The sequence below is a fragment of the Papaver somniferum genome, chromosome 3 (genome assembly GCF_003573695.1).
Source record: "Papaver somniferum cultivar HN1 chromosome 3, ASM357369v1, whole genome shotgun sequence".
NCBI lineage: Eukaryota > Viridiplantae > Streptophyta > Magnoliopsida > Ranunculales > Papaveraceae > Papaver > Papaver somniferum.
The window spans coordinates 38569381-38591110 of record NC_039360.1 but is presented as its reverse complement, the minus strand read 5'-3'; the positions used below and the strand labels follow the sequence as shown (position 1 = coordinate 38591110).

Here is a 21730-nt window from a genome sequence, read left to right as displayed (position 1 = left end):
TCGTCTAATGCACGACGGATTTGGACGTATACGCGCCCCTTCGCTCGAACCCTTTCAGCCATCTGGAATGTATCGTATTGATCAGAAAATTGGTCCCGTTTGGCATCCCTGTCAATCTCCCTCCGCACCTTGAGCGCTTCAATCTCCGCTTTTACTAGCAAAAGCCTTGCGAGTTCCTCCTCTTTATATCGAGGGTCAACCAGCGAGGGTATCGGCGCCAGCGAAAGTACTTAACCATGAAGAACATATGCCATTTAGAACAAAAGAAAGAAGCAGACAAGTTGGAGCTAAAAGAAGCTAAAGTTGCATATTTATAGAGAATCAGGAAAGCATAAACGATTACAATGACCACAAAACCACGGCTGACACGTGGACAACATCGAAAGGGGGTCGTACTTCGAGAAATACTAAAGAATAAATAAATATATACTAATTTGTTTTTAGTCTGCCAATAACGAACGGCATCGAGCAATGTCTACGTCCAGAGACTCCACCATCAGGCGACTGTCGCCGACTTGTACGTCAGCCAAGCGCAAATATTGATCAGCCTCGTGAACTCGTTTAGTAATAGCCTGAATGATCTTGTCTTAGGCCCCAGGCCCTTGGGAAAGTGAAAGGGTGTCCTCGTGTTCATCATATTCTCTACGCGTTTTGTCTCGATGGAACAAACGAAGAGTCCACAACATTCCCGCTTCCTCCCTTAGAACAAGCAGACGCGCTAGTTCTTCCTAAACATAAGGATGAGGTACAACTGAAGTGGTCACTGTTAAGACCAGAGTGTGACCAACTAGGTAGGAAATCCAGAGGCGACAATCTGAAATAGCCTGGTCTATTGTAGCCACCATCGCTAGGGAGTCTGCATACAACTGATTAGTCGCGCCATGTGCAGTAGTGGCATCATTCAGAGCGCGTTGAGTCTCTGAAGACACCCGACCCGCTGGATCCATGTCTAACTCGGCTTGATAAGCTTCAGACACCTCCCTAAACTTAGTATTCACGCCATTTTTATTAGCAATTCTCCCCCCCCGTAGCGCTTCGACTTCAGCCTTCACGAGCAGCAGACGCTTCAGTTCGTCATGCTTGAACATCACAGAGGTTAATGCAGGAATAGGCGCTAAGACTAGCACGTACCCGCGGAGAGAGTCAGCCATGCAAGTCGAGTAGCCCACAAAAGGAGTAAAGAAGAAGATATTAAGGAATACGATGAGAGGGTACCGGTTGCATATATATATGAGAGAGAGAGACACCATTCACGAGGCAGTAACCGACGATCTTGTCCATGCACAAAGACATGTGTATGCTGACTCGATCATATGAGTGTGACTATAAGGTTATCTTACGACTAACCTCATAGTCAGGGGACTAATGTTGATACATGAAAAATAATTCCCCTTAAACCAGGTAAGGGTGCCCCTAAGAGGGGAAAAGCCACATGTGAGACATGGGGACTTGGGGACTAAGGTTATCTTACGATGCTTCCACGAGACCATTTAATATGAATTCATACTTCAAAATATAAGCAAGTGGATCTCAAAACATATAAGCCCCGACAATTACAAAACTTATACGTACCTCAATGATATGATCGGCTAATGCAATATCAAACTTGAAATCCTTCTTCGCATCTTAAGATAGTGGTTTCCTTTTCTCTACGAGAACAAGTTTAGCCTCTAATCAATCTCCATGCCTCTTATTTGGTGTCTCTCTATGGAAGCTAGGATTTCATAGAGAAATATTTTGTACGCTTGTTTTCTTTTTTTTTCTTATGTTACGAGAGAAGAGCATAACCCTAATTTCCTCATGAACCCTAATGTAATATAATACCTAGCCCTTGGTCAAAAGAAAAATGGGCCTCACGCTCTAACATTTCGGGGATGCATATATACACCAAGGTAGTACTTCGTGACACATAGAAACAAGATAAGGGGTAATACAAATTGTATAACATTTTTCATTTTTGTGAAGAGAGATTTTACACTCACCGAAACCCTACACCGTGATTTCTCCTGTAAATGACTCGAACGAATACAACTGTGCGCTTTGCGAATTGGGATAGGGAATGGTAGGCGTTGCTACATGAAAAATAATTCCTCTTAAACCAGGTGAGGGTTCCCCAAAGAGGGGAAAGGCCACATGTGAGACATGGGGACTAAGACCAAGTCCACCAAAGAAGTGCCCATGAGGTGGAAGGGACAAAAGAGGAATTAACAAGGAAGAAGGAGGCTACATTAGAAAAAGGGATGGCATTAGTGGTAATTAAGGAGGTTTAAGACACATGGTAAGATGTCATAAAATGAAGGGGTTTTGGAAAGCCTATATAAGGAAGGACAAGGTACAATGGAAGAACAACTCTCCCTCGTACTATTCTAAGAAAAGTGAGGTCATCTTGGTAGACTAGGACGGGTAAAACCTAACGAGAATTCCGATATTAACAGTAAAAATGCGCCCCACCGCGCTTCTCACACCGTGTGAATCTCGTTTTTTTTGTTTCGGTGAGTTAATCATTTTTGTTTTGTGAAACCGGCATCCGACTTGCTGACTAACTTTCACCAACTCCAGCATTTTGAATGGCAATTTTGGAGGTTGGGAGCTGGGTTTAAAACAATGTGCCAAAAACAGCAGTGAAAAACGCTTTCACGGGCGTATTGACAGTTTAAGTTATCCATCGTGACGGTGAGACTTTTATAGGCATATATTTTCATTTAACGACGTTATATGCATAGCCAGGTTATCACGGCAATTATACCGATGACGTATCCCCGGTTTGTCAACGACGAAACGTTTTTCATCGAACCGGAGAAAAGGTTGTTTTATCGTGAAAAACGGTAATGCGTGTTTTAAACATCCGTTTTTGAGTCAATATACATCTGAGTCATGTCGTTCCCGCAAACTCAAAAGAATAACAACCATCTTCCTTCCTCTTCCTCTGAATAATATCTCCGTTTGCAGACGAGAAAACACGAATCTCCGAGAGTTATTCAGGCCTTCGACTACAGTTTGGATTTCTGCTGGTTAGACTTGTTCACAAAATAAGGTCAGTATTTTTGAATTTTGGTATTCTAGTATAGATATATCATCAATTAGGATTAGTTCGAGGTTTCAATTTTACAAACTCTTGAATCTCATCAGTCATGTCAGCTACCTCCACCAGTGGAAGCGTCGCAGGCGCCACCTCTGAAGATATATTTCGTCTCTCTACCGCCATGGATTCTACAGATTTAACTGAATCTTCTTCAAACTCTACTGTCACACAAACCTTGCCTTTCTCTTCTGGAAACCCTAGAATTGAAGAAATCAGAGGAATTATGCATCTCTATCGGGATGATTCCCCTAATTCAAATCTTCCTGTAAGTTATTTATCTTATTTCAAATCTTAGAATATGAGCTCAATTTGTGCTGAAGCTTTTTCAAAGTGGTTTAATTAGTATTTGATTGAGATTTTGTTCGGATTGGTGTTTGTAGGTGGGGAGGAAACCGCTTGTTTGTGTATTAGCAGTACCTAATCACATGACTTATGCAGACTTTTGCCAATTCTGTGGTTCATTCATTCAGCATATACTTGAGATGCGAATAGTCAGGTAATACTTGCAAATGATTTTTGTGTACTAGCATTGATGGATTGGAGCTCTGTTACCCATTGTTTGGTTTTGTTTTGGTTTGGGAATTTTTAGAAATGATGGAGATGAGGATCAGTATAGTGTTTTGATAAGATTTGATGGTCAGGAATCGGCAGATAATTTCTACAAGCATTTTAATGGGAAACGTTTCTCGTCGATGGAGGTATGATTTGCTTTCTGCATGATGTAGTATTCTGATGCAATTTTCTTTCGGAGATTTTTGTTGGTGATGTAATTGAAATGTTTGGAGGTTAAATTGATCAATGAAAAAGATATGGTGTTCTGAAAGTAGATATTGTCGGTCTCTTCTTAATCCAGGTAGAGGTTTGTCATGTCCTTTTCACTGTAGATGTACAGTTCACAGCTTCAATAGAACATGCACACACTTCCCCTGCAAGCTCAACTGAACAGCCGTCTTGCCCAGTTTGTCTAGGTAAGTTCATTTGTTTTAGAAATTGGGCATTATTATTTCCTGACAGGTAAAGTCTCATGTAAGAAACTATCTTGATGTTTCACTTGCATATCAGTAATGTTCTTGTTTGAGTTTTTTATTTATATCTCTGTTCATTCTCTACTTTCTAATTAGTTATTACTTAAACTTATGCAGAGAGATTAGACCAAGAAATGGGTGGCATTCTCACAACGATCTGCAATCACTCATTTCACTGTTCGTGTATCTCAAAATGGACTGATTCTTCTTGCCCGGTCAGTTCCTATTATTTTCATTACAGTAATCACTTTATAGTTGGAAGGGCATGATTTTCCTATATATTGTCGTGCGTTCCTGAGATTCATGAATATACATCATACACTCTATGTGTTTGTAGCAATTTGAACTTTAACAGGAAGTGATCCGAGTCCGACTCCCGAGTGAGGCTGGGTCTCGCAGTCTTTTGTCTATGTTCCCTTATATTGCTAGGGATTGGGACTACGTAGATTTGGCATTTATACCTAACTCCGATTCCTAGAAGGCTAGAGCTTTGTCTATGTTAATCTGTCTTCCTGCTGGTGCTCATTCTGGGTTAACACAAGTTGCTCAATACTTGAGATTGTTACTTCTTATTGGATTCTTGCTTTTTGTGGGTTATACACTTTTTATCTGGAGCATTTTGAACTTTGAAGGGAAGTGATCCAACTCCTATTTGAGGCTATAGACCCGCACATCTTTGTTTCTGTATGTTCCCGCAAATACGGCATTTACACCTAATACTTAAGTTTGGCGTCAATACCTAGAATTTTGTCTATATTGATCTGTATACCACAAGTTACTCAGTTCTCGAGATTGTTACCCCCTATATATTCTTGTTCTTTGAGCAGTATTATGTGTAATGATTTATTACCGAGTTACTTGTATTCTGTAGTCTTACGTTTGATTGAAAGTTTATGTAAATATTTTTTGCGATTGACACAAATTCCGAATTTGATTCCAGGTCTGTAGGTACTGTCAGCAACAGCCTGAGAAATCCAAATGCTCTGTATGTGAAACTCTTGAGAATCTCTGGATTTGTGTCATCTGTGGGTTTGTCGGCTGTGGAAGGTAATCACCACGCTAAATTTTTCTATTTTTGATGCAAAACATGATATGTTCATAGCAAAGGTTCAGGTTACAGAAGAATGATCATTTCTTACGATAGTGAGAATGTCATCACGATGTTTCTATAAAACTCAAAAGAAGCCTATGTAGTCCTGCCTTTTTTAGCTTTAGAGTGTGCTGCTCGATTTCCATTTCTTCTTACACGATCACAGCTCCAACTTCCTAAACTGTATAGTTGATGATTGATCACTGTGGTATCCCCTACAAATGAACACGGGGGTTAGCATCATGTACTGCCTTAACCACTACTTGATTATCCGACTCAAAAACAACTTTACATTGATGAAGAGGGCTAGCTTATGTGACTGCTTCCTCCGTTGCCATTAAAGAATCTTCCTTTGACTTCATAGGATTGCCTACCAGAATCGTGAATAATTAAACTAATTCCGCTAGGTCCATCTTCTATATTGAATGAAGCGTCTACATTAATTTTCATGTAGCCCTCTGGTGGAGGGATCCACCTTCCATCCTAAGAATTGATTGAGATAGAAGAATTATTTGTTCTGTATGAAAGGTAGGGGGATAATGGATCTCCTGCTGTATCCCTCTTGTGAGTTTAAGAGCCAATTAGAAGGATTGAAGTACCTGTAGTTGAAATACACTCGTGAAGAATGTTGCACCAGTCATCACTCTATCCAAGATACTTGAAAGTTTTTGGAAAAAAGTCCATTCCAACAATCAAAGGTTTTGGACATGTCTAGCTTAAGGGGTAATTATCCAGTTTTGTCTTTAGATCTTTTCATGGCGTGGTTTTCTGGTGTCGTTTTTTATGTGATTTCTAGAGGTCATGATAGAAAGAGAAAATTAATTGAAATAAATGATTTGTGATTTTCTGGTTATTCCTCCTTATGTCCTCATTTGGCATATTTCTGTTCAGGTATAAAGAAGGTCATGCTATCAGACACTGGAAGGAAACACAGCACTGCTATTCTCTTGAATTGGAAACTCGACGTGTTTGGGATTATGTTGGGGACAATTACGTTCATCGACTGATCCAATCCAAAACTGACGGAAAGTTGGTAGAGTTGAACACTTGTATGCATACTGGTGATTATGGAAGTTGTGAGTGCAGTAAGGATTTTGGAACCGGTGAAGTGCTCTTCAGCAGCAAACTTGAAGCCGTAATACATTATTTTTATTTGTTTTTTTCTTTCTGCTTCGCATCTATTTTCCACCAAGTTTTCTCGTGTTTATGGTCTTATGCATGACCAGCTGCATACGTTCTTGCAGATTGTTGATGAGTATAACGACCTTCTTACATCCCAACTTGAGAACCAAAGAACAGTAAGTGTATTTCCTAGTTAATCTTAAGATGCATAATGTTTATTTTACCGCCTCAAGTATGGATCATCTGACATAGCTCTCTGATAGATGTTTTTATTTGGAATATCGGAGATCCTTGCACACTTTTTTGAGCTGTCCTACTAATGTTTGTATCCATCCTAATTGTAGTATTTCGAGTCACTACTTTTGGAGGCAAAGGAGGAAACTGAAAAAGAAATTTCTGAATCTGTTGACAAGGCTGTTGGGTCAAGACTGCAGAAATTGCAAAGCAAGCTGGATAAGCACATGGAAGAGAAGAAATTTCTTGATGAGGTAATTGTTGTCCAGCAGAATATCAGAATTCAATGTGTGTATTCTTCCAGATTTACTTTGATAACCAGCAAAACAAATAGAAGTTTGGTGTCGTTTCAAACTCCTGTAAAGCTATTTCTTGTTCTTAAAGAATGTAAAACTGTGTGTAGGTCAATGTGAATCTTATGAAAAATCAAGATTTCTGGAAGTCAAAGATTCTGGAAATCGAAGAAAGGTATGGGCGTAATTCAGTAAAAGGCAATTTATTAGTAATGAATTGTGATGCTAATTGATCTAATACTTTTCCTGCAGGGAAAGAAAAGCCTTAAAGATAAGGGATGAAAAGATAGAGGCCTTGGAGGAACAGGTAAAGACATGGTTAATCTAACAAGTCGGGCGTAAGAAAGTATTATTCGTCCGACTTATATCTGTTAAGATGGTTCTCATAATTCCTTTTCTTGTCTACAGCTTAGAGGTTTAATGGCGTACATTGAAGCTGAGAATACAGAGGAACACGTATCCGGATCAAGTGAGATAACGAATGGTATGGTTGTATCCATGGAAGGCACAAATAGCAATGCTAAAAATGCATCTAGAAGTAGTAACAGAAGAAGAAATTGATCCATTAATAAACCCAATCTTGTAGCAAAAGTATATTTAGAAATTTTGTGTATATGTTACTCCGTCACTGTATAAAAATTATAGTATCTTCTGTAGTGGTCAGCTAACTCTCCTACCTCTCTTTCACTCTGCTAATAACAGACGAAGCCAGAATGAGGTCTTTTTAAACTTCATTTGCACACTTCTAATAACATTTTCAGTAGCATTGAGTATGTCTTTGTTCAGAAGCTGGCGTCTATTTACTTGAACTTGCAGTAGAATCAGGCAATCAACTCAACTATACTCGATTTGTTTGTGATAACGAGCTCATATAAAATTAGCTTATAATACTAACAGAGATTAGCAACAGTACTGGTCTTATTATTTTGATCAGATCAGACAAATTATGACTATCAAAAAACAAATACAAGATACCATGTGTTAGCAACAGTACTTGTCTAACTACACACCAAGAAAGTGGGACTTCGGCATTACTAGATTCCCATGTGTTCCATACGCGATTTAGTAATTTGCAGAGTGCAAATCAGTGATAAATCCAATTCTTTTTTTAAGAAGAAAACTGTCTTATAAGGATAATTACAAAATGTACAGTGAATATCGAGTGTTGAGACAAAAACAATCAACTCTTCTCTCGAGGTGGTTCGCATCTAAACAAACAAAGCAGCTCAGGATAACATCCAGAGCTATGCGTTTGTTCATTTTACCAACGGTAAAAAAATATGATTATTTTACAATGTCAAGAAAGTATTAACTATGGGGAAGTAAACTGTGACCATCAATAAAAGCCATCTAATTCTTCATTAGCCGGTCTTCCGAATCTAATTTTTCCCACTTTCTAGAAAGCTTTTGCGTACCATTTCAATGTTATACTACGGTTACATAGATGAGTTTCAAACTCAGGTCACTCAAACTCGGTATGATCACTTGCTTTATCAGTATACTATAGTAAGATCCGAATTTGGTAGTTATTAATAGCGTCTTTTCACATTATCACCCAATTATTGCCTTAAACCCGTTGACTTTTTATGCTTAAATTCATATATTAGCAAAAACACTAAGCGCGCCTCTTAGTTCTACACAACACAACCGCGTAATTTAAGAGGATATTTGCTTGATCCACTAAAATGCGCCACCAAGTAATGGCTTCAGTAGTGGTCAGCTAACCCCACCTACTCTATTTCACTAAAGCAAAGCAAGAAGAAGACTTTTCAAAAACTCCATTTCTTTCCTCTTCTTCTTCTCGTCTCTGCATCTACAGAGGAAAAGAAAGAAAAAAAGATGGGTCTTTCAAACTTCATTTACACACTTCTAATAACATTTTCAGTAGCACTTATAACATACAATGTTATAATATCAGCAAATGTTCCACTCAGACTAGATTTTCCAGGACCTGGAAATGATTTGTCTTCAATTGATCCTATCATCAAAATGCCTATGAATAGAGCAGTACCCAGATCACAAAGAAGGCTTTTTCATACAGCTGTTACAGCTTCGGATTCAGTTTATAATACATGGCAAGTTAGAATTATGTATTACTGGTTTAAGAAGCATCAGAATGGACCTAATTCTGATATGGGTGGGTTTACTAGGATTTTACATAATGGGAAACCTGATAAGTATATGGATGAGATGCCTACTTTTGTTGCTCAACCCTTGCCTGCTGGAATGGATCAGGTAATCATTACTTAACTTCAATTTTATGAATTGGATTTTGGGTTTTACTTTCTCTTAGTCTCTCATGTTAATTATAATGGTCTCTTTGTTTCTGAATATTTGTGGGTTTTGTGATTATGGACTGTTTTGAGTTGAAATTAGGATTTGGATAAAGGTTATGTTTTTATTTGGGAGGACATAGCAAGTTTTAGTGTAATGTAGTTCATTGGTTGGATGAAAACTTTGCAACTATGCATCTGGGAGGGAAGTAAGCATTTTGGTCGAATGGGGCAATCAATCTTTTCTCTTGTTCTGACCTCGATGAGGTCTTCGACATGATACGATGTTATGCCCGTCTAAACCTATGAAGTCTGGTCATTGATAATGTTTGGGAATTAGGATAATTCATGATATTTATGATTCACACAGATTCGAGCTCTTAGTGCTTGACTAATTAACCCAATCAAGTACCGAAAGAAGGGAGAGAGTTCAGTAAACTATGTCACGACACTTGCTTTTGAACACTGAGTCATGTATATTAGTCAGAAGCCATCAAATGCTTCTTGGTAAGTTTTCCTTATTTGGATCATCATTTCTTTTGTTATACTATTGGGGAAGGATTACATTGATGATTGTGCATCTTGTTTCTCGATATCAGGGTTATATTGTCCTCAACAGACCATGGGCATTCGTACAGTGGCTTCAACAAGCAGATATTAAAGAAGAGTATGAAACTTCATTTGTTTATGTTAATTATTATCGTCTATCTTGAGTAAGTGAGTGAGTATTCCCTCGTTAGATATTTCATGTTTTCCTGTTTTTTTTTCCTGCAGTTACATATTGATGTCGGAACCAGACCACGTTATCGTCAGGCCCATACCAAATCTGGCCAAAGGTGGACTAGGAGCTGCATTCCCTTTCTTTTACATTGAACCCAAGAAGTATGAATCCACACTCCGTAAGTTCTATCTTGAGGAAGAGGGACCTATCACCAATATTGACCCAATAGGGAATTCTCCAGTCATTGTTGGGAAGGTACATATTTGTGTTATTTGTGCCATTTATTCTGGTGTGTTTTGTGTAAGACTTCCCATTGTGTTCTGATTTCTGTCAATGGATATAGGAAGCTCTTAAGAAGATAGCTCCCACGTGGATGAATGTTTCACTGGCTATGAAGAAGGATCCTGAGGCTGATAAAGCTTTTGGTTGGGTTCTTGAAATGTAAATACTTTGACTTCATTGAAGCTAAAGTTGTGACATCTAGTTTTACACTCTTGACTGATTAAATATTCTGCTTTTCTGTCGTGTTTATATTAAGGTATGCTTATGCTGTTGCATCTGCTCATCATGGTGTGGCGAACATCTTGCGCAAGGACTTCATGCTACAGGTATTTTCTCCATTTATAAAAGCAAGCATTTTGTGCCTAAAAAACCCCTAGAAAGATCTGTAAGGATCAGTTTCTAGTTGGCAGTAATAGGATGGGATGTGCTTTGAAGTTTCACAGAGCAGATAAATGCAAAAAAAAAATGCACTTATATAGCTTCAAGCTGTCAGTTCTACGGTTTCTTGTTGAATATTACTCTGACTTTATTCTCAACTAACTGTTGTTTATTTTCTCTTTGATGTGTAAAGCCTCCATGGGATCTGGAAATCGGCGAAAAGTTCATAATTCATTATACTTACGGATGTGATTATGACATGCAGGTACTCATATGATTAGCCATGCTTCTGTATATCATAATTTTTATGTAAATTAAGCTATTCAATATTTCTGACACAGTCAGTGTTGTAATTTCAGGGTAAGTCAACATATGGGAAGATTGGAGAATGGAGGTTTGACAAGCGATCATTTACCGACACTGTACCTCCAAGAAACCTTACAATGCCTCCACCCGGTGTACCAGAAAGTGTGGTATGTTTCTCCAGCACATTTTTCTATCATTTCTGCATGTTTGTGTGACCAAGAACATGAACTAGGGTGGGACTTGATAGCTCTCTCAAGGATAGAGCGTCCTTTGAGATTTTGTGTTCTATAAATCTCGGATAGCTTTCATAGTACTCCCTCTGTTTCAGGAAAAGTGATATTTTCACTTTTTCAATTTGGCTATTTTTTAGGCAAAAATGAAAAAGTGAAAGTATCACTTTTCCTAAAACGGAGGTAGTAGTTTTTAGGGTGTGTCAATCCTCCATTATAGATTAGTTCAGAACAGAGTAATTCCTATTTCATTGTAAACCATGTCTCTGGCAATAAAATTATTAGGTTCCAGACTTGTTACGGCGAAGTTGAGCATCAACAAAAAGCTTGTGTGTTGTGACTTATTAGTTAACCCACCGTTTGGTGCTTATGGGTTAAATTGATAATATTATCTCATACAGTTTTCTGTCAATAATGCTTCACGCACTAACTCTGACCTCATTTTGGTTATGCTTCAAATATTGAATCAATTATACTTTCAGGAATAATACAGAACATAAAGCAGCACGCGAGTGTATTACATTACTAGTTTTTGTCAGTGTCTAATTGATTAGCCTGATCTTCGAAAAGGATTTTTACTTTGGACATTTTTGCTAAGTGCGTGATCATTAATGACAGTATGCTTGACAGATTACATAGTGGCATTAAATAAGAGACTTCAAAGTTGCTTATTTTTTTCATGTATATTACAGTTCATACTCTACTGTAGTAGGAATGGGTAGTCACTAGAATGTATCTCTATCCTTTATGTGTTGTATTTTTCATTTTTAACTAATTAAAATACATTGCAGGTAACTCTTGTGAAGATGGTGAACGAGGCAACGGCCAACCTTCCTAACTGGGGTTCATGAGGAAGAGCCATTTTTGTAGATGCTGAATAAGGATATCATTACCATCAATTTTCGCTAATTTGTACCTCCGCACTGATGTATTTTCATATGTATTTATCCATTTTGATTCTTATTAGTTAACAGAATAATAGATGCTGTTTTCTTCAGGATTTGTCTTATCTTTTGAAAAAAGAAAATCAAGGTATAAGGATCTTTTGTACTTTTAGTTAAGGTTTGTGGATCTACCGGAAGCTTGAATTTTCCCGTCCTTGAAAATTTCATAGCTCCAAAAAGCGATTCCGGGGTTTCCATGGTGGCTTTTAGCTGATTGTCTTTCTGATCGAGAAACTTTGAGGCCAACATAAGCCTTTGCATGGAGATATACACATGTTATTCATTAGTTGCATATTGTCCCATGCAAACTTGACGAAAACCAAATTTGATGACCCCAAGTCCCAAGACATGTAATGAGTGCATGCATGATAGATTTTGGTTTAATATTGGTTTTATGAAACAATGGTTCAAACAATTTCAAACACATTATCATAGGAAAATTTGAACCTGGCACTAGTAGGGAATTTAACTCCGTTCTTATCAGCCTTGGGCTTGGTCCAAGCCCAAGGGGTTAGAATAGAATCTTTTCGCAAGAAGATTACTTATTAGGGGATTTTTCTTCGTCAGTTAAATTTAGAAATGGCGCGTCCAGTAATTTACTTCTGTTTATGGAGCATCAGATTCGGGCTATTTCATGAGTTAGGGGTGGAGATTTTTCAATCTGATAAAAATATTCATGTGGCAGATGTCACTGGAGTACAGGGGCAAAGTTATTGTATGATGATATCAGTGACCTGAGTTTGAAATTCGTCCGCATTAAATTCTTTATCGAACAAAAATTTATCGATGTCAATGTAGTACAGCGGTAAAGTCATTGGACGATGATATTAATGACATGAGTTCGAAACTCGCCGGCACCAAATCCTTTACCGGTTTAAGAAAAAAAAACTTTACTATGATTACTTACAAACAAAAGATATTTCCGAAGACTTGTCGATAGGAATGAGTTGATTAATTTGTAATTATTCGGAGGAAGTTCACTTGGAAAAATTCAAAACAGCCTCCAACATTGGTTAGGCTCGATGGATTCCTTATTTCTTAAGATTTTGGTAATCAACAATGTCTTTCTATTGAATCAAAAAAAAAACATCGTCCTTTTATTACTAGTATAACACGCACGCGCGATGCGCCCGTCCTTCTGTTCTTTGCGCCTGCCCTTCCATTCTTTTATCCGATTACATTCTTCGTATGTTGTTAGTTGTTTGTACCTATAATATACACGGGTAAAACAACTTGAAATCAAATACAATTATATTCTCATATGTTGTTCAAAAAAAAAATAAAATAATCAAATACCTGTCTCACAAGCTATTTCGTCCGTTTTCATTATAGAAGTTGCTCGTCTGACTGGATTTTATCTAACCTGCACAGTTAAAATGATAACGAACCATTTCAGATGTACAGTAATTCATGGCTCCAGCTAATCATGCACACTGATCCACTGCTCTGCCAATTTGGCCTTCAAGTATCGGAACTCAATGGCGAGGATTTAACCCATATTGATAAATTACAAATTTTCAGATTGTTCAACCTGAGAGATTATAATTATAATGAACCTTTTTTTGCTTGGTCATCTACAATGATGTTAGTGATCAAAACTACACGGATATTACAAATTGTTGTGAATTTTGCTTCTTTTGGTTACAACCTAGATTCCTAAACTAATGACTGAGATTTGGTATAACTGGCACATTGGGCAGTGGTGCATGGGTTGTTGGTGGTAAAGGTGAATTCAGATTCAAAGGATTTCATCCAAGCTAATAATAGGACTTTGCACATGAATCCACTGTTCTGCCAATTTGGCTTTCAAGTATCGAAAAAATAAATCATCAAACTCTCTCTTTGGTCATTAGCTGGCTTTCATAAGGAAGGAGATCCAGTCAGGCTATAGCGTTTGACTCCTGGTTAAGGCTTTCATTTGTTTTATCATTTGTCTCGCAGAATTCGAAACAGATGAGAGAGCACTATTACAGTAAAACATCTAACTAATATATTTCAGCTAGAGAAATAGAGGACTGACCTTCTTTCAAACCCGGTGAGAATATAGCAATTGAGCAGCCAACATGATCATCATAGCTGACTAACATATGCATGTTCTTAACATTTCAGAGGCATGATACTACCAACCGGATAATTACGGAAATATGCTAAAAAGGACACTAAAACTCTAAGAAATTGACATCTTATCAAATCCACTGTGGGCGTTTGTGTAGGAATTTTATAAGGAATTATCCTACTTATAAAAGGATCTACCTGTAATGGTTCAACATAAGCACTATGGCCGTCTAAAAGTAAACCAATTGGTGACTTAACCCCCCAGTTTCATATAAGTACAAATTAACCGGTAGAATCCCATTTAATGTTTTACATCAAACTCTTACACATATGTTTACTTTAGAGGCCCTGCACGATTTAGTTTCAATTGAACATTCAACACCAAACAGCTGATCCTACTTATAAAAGGATATACCTGTAATGGTTCAACATAAGCACTATGGTCGTCTAAAAGTAAACCAATTGGTGACTTAAACCCCCCAGTTTCATACAAGTACAAATTAACCGATAGAATCCCATTTAATATTTTAGATCAAACTCTTACACATATGTTTACTTTAGAGGCCCTGCACGATTCAGTTTCAATTGAACATTCAACACCAAACAGCTGAATAGTTTTAAGTTTTTCACTGGGGTTTTTTTTTGACCATTATTTAAAGTTCATGCAAAAGATTAAAACTGTGAGATACTTATGATTAACCGTAAAGAAATGTGACTAACATGAAGACAGGTGATGGCCTAAAACAAAAAAAGGATTTATCATGGATTTGATGGAAAAAGAAAACATAATGGTAAGGCATGTCAATCTTGGTAATAGTGGATTCAACGGCTGGAGTACTGTATCCATTTCATTGTTGCTTTATGTCATGACTTCTCGTGGGGTTAACCAAATTTGTACATTCTAGGCCTAAGTCCTAACCAAACTTTTGTAGCTGCTAAGAAAGCCATTAAACCCTTTTATGATATAAGACTCTATCTTCTTCATCCAATACCTTGTGTATCTGAGCTAATTAGGTTACACATTTTCAGAAGAAAGTCTATAATTTACTAACTCGAATTTAAGCAAGCAGTGATAATTGTAAATTACTTACCAATCTTCTGAAATAAATTAATCCTTTCCAAATATGAACAATCGAACCTTGGGACCTCCCTCAACCCCAGGATGTGATGAGTTTTCGAGCCTGGAAATCGATTTCAGTTGGGATTTCAATTTTTGTACAAAATTGAAAAATAATGAAATCATTGTACAAAACACTAATGAAATCACAAATACAATCCTAAGAAAACATTCATTTTGGGTCTGGAGTAATCTCTGATCGATTTAGGGACGACGAAGAAATAAGAGAAAATTTCAATGGAAACCTAGGTATTGAACTGGGATTTTGGAGTTGGGGTTCCTCTGTTGTTCGAGGAAGAAGAAAGAAGAGAAAACAGAAAGGTCTAGTTTAGCCCTGATTGTTTTGGAATCAACGGAAAAACCGGCGGATCTATTAAAAACACGGGAGGACTACTTAGTCCTTTCACTGACAACCGGATAAAAGACGTGTTTTCTTTATATTAGTAAGATGTAGGTGAGACCAAGAAACACAAACTCGACTCGACAACTTGACTTACACCCGCCGGCTTTTACCCGCACCCGCCCCTCCCACTTAAATGCGGTCGACTATGACTCATACCTTCTAATACCCGCCATATATTGGGTTGTTGTGATTCAAACCTTCGCCAACCTGACCCCACCCGCCACTCTCCAAAAAATCCCTAATATTTTTGTATAGGTTGTATCAACCAATTCCATATTATTATTATTATTATTATTATTATTATTAATCTATTTCTTTAACGTCTCTGTTGTTATTAAGATGTGCAAAGAAACTTACCACAAACACAACATAATTAAGAAAAACAAAAAAGGAATTGATGAAGAAGAAAAAACCCGAATCAGGAAGCAGAAATTGTGTTTTCCTTTTCTTAAAAGAAAACAATCTGACCACTATCGGACCAGTCAGTCAATACCTTTCTTGAAACCGTTCTTCTTCTTTTTCTTTTCCGTCTTCTAGTTGTAAACTTCTAACAATCTTGATCAGATTAATGCTTCTCCTATATTACTTCAGCTACAATTAACGAGAAAAGAATCATTACCAAGTGAGGTAGAAAAACAAATATAAAAGAAATCCAAAACTTATATAAATATAGAAATCAATAGAATGAAAGAGTAAGAAAGTGATAGAGAACTACGATCGATATCTTTCTCGAAACAAATGAAAAGGAAACGAAAGATGAAAGAAAAATAATGGATCAACTAAGACTTCTTCGCGGCTTGCTTAAGAATAAGAAAGAGGAATCCCATGTTAATACCATGGAATAAGGTTTGATCATATTCATGGGGATTCCGTAAATATTTCATTCCAAAACTAGAAAGTTCGAAACAATTGGACTTTTTTGGAGATTGGACGCAGTTACTAATGATTTTTTTATTCTCGATTCTACTAGAAGTTATCATTCTCGATTCTACTAGAATTTTTATGAAGGTGTTTCATTTGATTCTCTTCAATGGATATTTTATTTTCCCATAATGTATCCTAATTTTTGGCCTAATTCTTCTTCTGATGATTGATTCAACCTATGATCAAAAAGATATGCCTTGGTTATATTTCATCGAAACCCTCGCGTCCAATTTCCTATACTATGAGGAACCTATCCAAATTTTTCTTTTGCTAGGACCGTAGCTAGAAAACCTACTTTCTTACAATTACGAGGTTCATTCGAATATGAAATACAATCTTAGAAATACAACATACAGTTTTTTTTACTACTCGGGGCTTCAATACATTTCGAAATAGATAAATCTCTACTGGAGCAAGGGCTATCAGAGAACAATTAGCCGATCTGGATTTTCAACTTATTATAGATTGCTCATTGGTACAATGGAAATAATTAGGGAAAGAAGGGCCCATGGGTAATGAATGGGAAGATAGAAAAATTGGAAAAAAAATGATTTTTTGATTAGACGCATGGAATTAGCTAAGCAGTTTATTCGAACAAATGTGGAAGCAGAATGGACGATTTTGTGCCTACTACCAGTCCCCCCCCCCCCCCCCCCCCCGAATTGAGACTGATCATTCAAATAGATGAGAGAAAACTGATGAGTTCGGATATTAATGAACTCTATAGAAGAGGTATCTAATGGTATAATACTCTTAACGACCTATTAACAACAAGTACATCTATACCAGGGGAATCAGTTATGTGTCATAATAAATAAGAGTTAGTACTTGATTTCGTTGGTATCATTCAAGCAACTCCAATTCGATTGTTTACTCGTTCAATGAGTGAATTTTCAAGTTTCACAACCTAAAAAATGAGGTAGATGGATAAAAACCATGAGGGAGCGTTTCAGTTCTCTAGCGTTATAGATAATATCACCCATATTTTCAGTGGAATTCGAAGCTAAACTGTATTTACAATATTTTTTTTTATCACATTAGCCATTGTTTCTTATTTCAGCATATATTTTTCCGCCTCTCCTCTACCTTTTCAAAGAAGAATTCTGGATAGTTTTACATCTAGGATTTACATATACAACATATAACACTGTCAAGAGTGAATTTTTTTTTTTAATGAATGTAGATTAAAAAGAGTACGGGATTCGAAACTTGAAAAACACGGATTGGGTTGCGCCATACATATGAAAGAGTATACAATAATGATGTTGATTTATTTGACGAATCAAATAAAAGTAAGTATATGGGATTAAAGATGGTTTCCGGAACCTCAAGCTTAGCTTGGATTCTACATCTGAACTTCAAAATTATTCCAGGATATGATCTTATAGTGCATCTGTGTTCTAGGAGACTTTTTGAAAAGGAATAGGCCCGGATTTCCACATAATTCTATATGTATCTATGAGATCGAGTATGGAATTTTGTTTACTCGCCAAAAAGCTATAAGGCGGGTATACCCGCACCCGCCAGACCCGTTCATCTTAACAATGGGTCGGGTTTAACATTATAAGGCGGGTAGGGTGCGGTGATGATTTCAATCAGCCATCATCAACGAGTAGGGTGGGGAGTGAGGCAAAACCCGACCCATCGTGTACCCCTAGGTGAGATTTAAAAGACCAACTACATATTATACTATTTTATTGTGTGGCACGTCTCTGCCTTGAAATTCAAAGCTCCTTTTAAATATTTTCTTCATCCTTGTTTTCTGGATAATTTGAAGTTTTGGTGGTAAAATTCGGATTTTCTTGATAAGCCAAGCTATGTCTTTGCCAAAAAACTTCAAGGATCAAAGATTTTAATAAGTATTGGAAAAAATCTTCGTGCGATATTCAAACTTAAGGTAATCATTTAGAAGACTTTATTGACTCTTGAGATATTACTAAAGGAGATTCACAATTATTTATTGCCGATGTTGTTACAAGAGAAGAGGCTAAAGCGAAACACAATTCCTTAACTTTGAATTTGGCAAGAAAATTAGGTTAAAGAGAAAAATAAAGGTGGCTAAGGAGGGAAAAAGTACTCAATGTATTTGTATCAAATTGCCTCTTTTAAGTACATTTGTAGCAATATAAAGTATCTTGATATCGAAGGCCCCATTTGCTATGATAAAAATAAGATTTCAGTTGAAGCAAAAGTTTTTGCATTGCTTTATTCACTCAAGAATATGTTATTAGTCATAGATTTGAGGATTTAGTTTTACCATGTATATATTTAGATGATAGTATTGTTATGGAGAAGCCATTTTCTTAAGAAGAATTCAAAAATTTAATTTGGCGTTTTTGGCAATAAAAAAGCTCCTGGAACGGATGGGTTCACGATGAAATTTTATAAATCATGGAACATTATAAAGTTTAATTTCAAGAGGGTGACTAAAGAATTTGAAACAAAAGCTTCTTTTTATAGGAGGATAAATTGCACTAAGTAAGTTAATAACTATTAGCTTAATTGGAGGTGTGTAAAAGATAACCTCAAAACTCTTAGTTGGGAGGTTGAAAGTGATTTTCATTCTTTCATTAATAGCTATCAGGGAGCTTTTTTTTCCCGTAAGATTGGCATAGTATGCAAGGTGGACTTTGAGAAAACTTTTGATAATATAAGCTTGAAGTGTATACATTGCACTGGTAAGATTTGAGTTTGGTAACTTATATATGGAGATGATGAATAAATTGGTGCATCTCTTTTACTAAACATAATCAAGTTTGGTAACCAAAAATTCATTAATAAAGACTAAACACAAGTCAAGTTTTCAAAGAGTCAACGCGGGTCAACGTTTTTTTCAAGTAGCAAACACCAACCTGGAAAAATATTAAACCACACTAAAACTGGTTAAAACCTAAGTATCAAACATTAAATTACCTAAACAAATAATTCCTTTCCCGAGGTTAACCTGAAATGTTTACTGCCACTACCACAGTTACCAAAAATCTTGGTATTGTTTCCCTAATTTTATCCTTTTATAATGAATTTTCGGATGTTTTAATACAAAATCATATGGTTCTAACTTTTCGACTATACAAATTATTTATCACATGTGACTATATGTAGGGTAAATCACTATAAACATATACAAAGTAAATACCGAGAGTATTATTTACACGCGTCGGACCCTTGACCTTCTTTATCTACAACTTAGGCTTTCATTTTCTATAATCTGGAAGGATGTTTTCGGCAATTTGTTTCAAGTTCTAAAACAACTACTTTTTGCCAGTTTATTTAGAAAGATCTACTAAATTTTATTTTCTCATTGCATTATATCCTATAACGATTTTATTTGATGGGCACTTAAATGATTTAGCTTTAATCAAAATTGCAAGTTATTTATCTTAAAAGGCACCGCCAGGTTGTTGGACCTAAGCGATGTACGAAATCACCGTCTAGAGCCCCCAAATCCATGGGCCTTCTTACTTCTTGGTTATCATATATATGTTTACGTTTTACTTATATCTGTGAGTTTTTTGCTAAATAACCCAATAAACTTAACATATTATTTTATTCTAAGGATAAGGGGGGTGAATGTGCAAAGTGAATTTTGTTTATTTTTCCAGAAAGAAGAAGAAGATGTTGATCATATATTCTTGCATTGATCTTTTTCTTTTGAGTTGTGATTTTTTTCCATTAAGGGATTGAAAGTTTCTTGGGTTTGTCCGACTAGTGTTTGAAATGTTTCAAACATGAAGATTGAATAACCTTAGAGGTAGGTTAAGGAGGTTTGGTCGAAGGTAAATCATGATATTCTTTGGCATTATGGAAGGAAAAAAATAATAGAATTTGTGGGGAGAGAAAGAAAACCTTAGAGGGGTTTAGTTTACTTGTTAGAGGAATTGATGTAAATTTGATTTTGTCCAAATGGGAAACGGTTCTTCACATCCTGTTCTTGTGATGAACTATTCCTAGGATTATAAATACTTTTTTATTTAATATAACCTTTTTTTTTAATTTTATATTAACATAGTACTCTCTTCGATTCCTAAAATTTGAGTTATTTCACGTTTGCACAATTTTTAAGGAAAGGAGAAGAGAGAAAGATACTTTTAGATATTTTAAATTGTTTTAAAACACGTACAATTTACAGGAGAGAGGGATACCTTATATCGTTGGAAAATATTTTAAAACACATACTTAACGAAAATAAACATGACTACAAAATTTTACATATTTTTTATACCAATAATAATCAACCAAACAGGTAATTTTAGAAATATTACCTTGTTTAATAAAATAACTCAACTTCTAGTAAACTGAATTTTATAATAACTCAACTTTTGAGAAGCAGATGAAATTTTTAATTTTTTAATTATCTGATGCACAAGTTACATAAAACATTATAATCACTTAATCATGATGTACAAATCCTCATTTTAATTGTTTAGTAATCTTGAAACACTTTATTCATCTAGAGAAAGAAGGAAGGAGTGTGCAAGAAAAGGACCATTATCAGAAGTTCTATTAATTGCGTTCCCAAGAGTAAAACCAAGAGCTTGTTCAACAGGTACGAACGTTGTACATGCACCTTTAACTGTCCCAAACAACTTGTACAAGTTGGGGAATCCTTGCAGACGAGCGTTCTCCCAGATAGATAACACATGGTCATGCTCAGGGCGTAAATTAACCTGATTATAGATTTTATCCCTCGTCACAATTGTGAAGACAATGTGATCCCATCATAATCTGCCAAATGGCTTTTTGACACTCCCCTAACAAATGTGTGAGTTAGCATTACAATAATTAACCACGAATACTAAAATTAAATAGCTTTGGGCGCACTTACTTTCATATCCTCAACTCAAAATGCTAAGTTGCTCTCATACCCTCTATTATTACTATCTTCACTCAATAGAACAAGGTGAACCCCATCATCTCAGCATTTATCCTATTTTTATCCAACGTTTCTATCCATTATGATTCTTCATCTTAGTTATAAAAAATCAGAAAACAAAATCAAAACCAATTCAAATAAATTTTTCATTTATTGTGTCTAAAAATAAAAATTGAAATTAGTTGAGAGATAGATGAAACATATTAATGTGTTGACTAAAAAAAAGTTAAGAAATTACTACTTCTTATGTTTCATCATGTATTAAGTATACTAATATGATTAAAATATTGATGAAAAAATCGATTGGTGTAAAATATATATTACACATCGGGTATGTGAATTAATATATTAAATCCCAAAATAAATTTCTAAGAGTTT

The 21730-nt window shown here is 36.1% G+C and overlaps 2 protein-coding genes and 1 long non-coding RNA gene across 5 annotated transcripts; 2 read left to right on the top strand and 1 right to left on the bottom strand.

Annotated features, from left to right (window-relative positions):
* Window positions 1-2879: 2879 nt before the first annotated feature.
* LOC113355916 (BRCA1-associated protein-like) lies at window positions 2880-7631 on the top strand. Of its 3 annotated transcripts, none has more exons than XM_026598901.1 (13): window positions 2880-3034; window positions 3152-3347; window positions 3463-3578; window positions 3672-3780; window positions 3936-4050; window positions 4225-4322; window positions 5048-5154; window positions 6089-6332; window positions 6442-6495; window positions 6664-6807; window positions 6957-7021; window positions 7099-7153; window positions 7255-7631. In XM_026598901.1, the coding sequence occupies exons 2-13, from the start codon at window positions 3204-3206 to the stop codon at window positions 7405-7407; spliced, it is 1404 nt and encodes a 467-aa protein (XP_026454686.1). In that variant the 5' UTR covers window positions 2880-3034; window positions 3152-3203; the 3' UTR covers window positions 7408-7631. The 3 variants fall into 3 exon arrangements, with proteins under 3 accessions (XP_026454686.1, XP_026454685.1, XP_026454684.1); XM_026598900.1 differs by having other exon boundaries at window positions 3139-3347; XM_026598899.1 differs by having other exon boundaries at window positions 3130-3347.
* Window positions 7632-8595: 964 nt separating this feature from the next.
* On the top strand, window positions 8596-12097 carry LOC113355915 (hydroxyproline O-arabinosyltransferase 1-like). The gene is made up of 8 exons (XM_026598898.1): window positions 8596-9081; window positions 9719-9786; window positions 9894-10095; window positions 10184-10281; window positions 10379-10448; window positions 10694-10765; window positions 10860-10973; window positions 11828-12097. Exons 1-8 carry the CDS (start codon window positions 8686-8688, stop codon window positions 11885-11887), a joined length of 1080 nt encoding a protein of 359 aa, XP_026454683.1. The 5' UTR covers window positions 8596-8685; the 3' UTR covers window positions 11888-12097.
* An 816-nt stretch (window positions 12098-12913) lies between these two features.
* LOC113355914 lies at window positions 12914-15528 on the bottom strand. Its single transcript, XR_003362659.1, has 3 exons — window positions 15127-15528; window positions 13277-13343; window positions 12914-13188 (listed from the first exon to the last, which is right to left on the bottom strand). It is a non-coding gene; the product is annotated as an uncharacterized LOC113355914 (long non-coding RNA).
* Between the last annotated feature and the right edge of the window lie 6202 nt (window positions 15529-21730).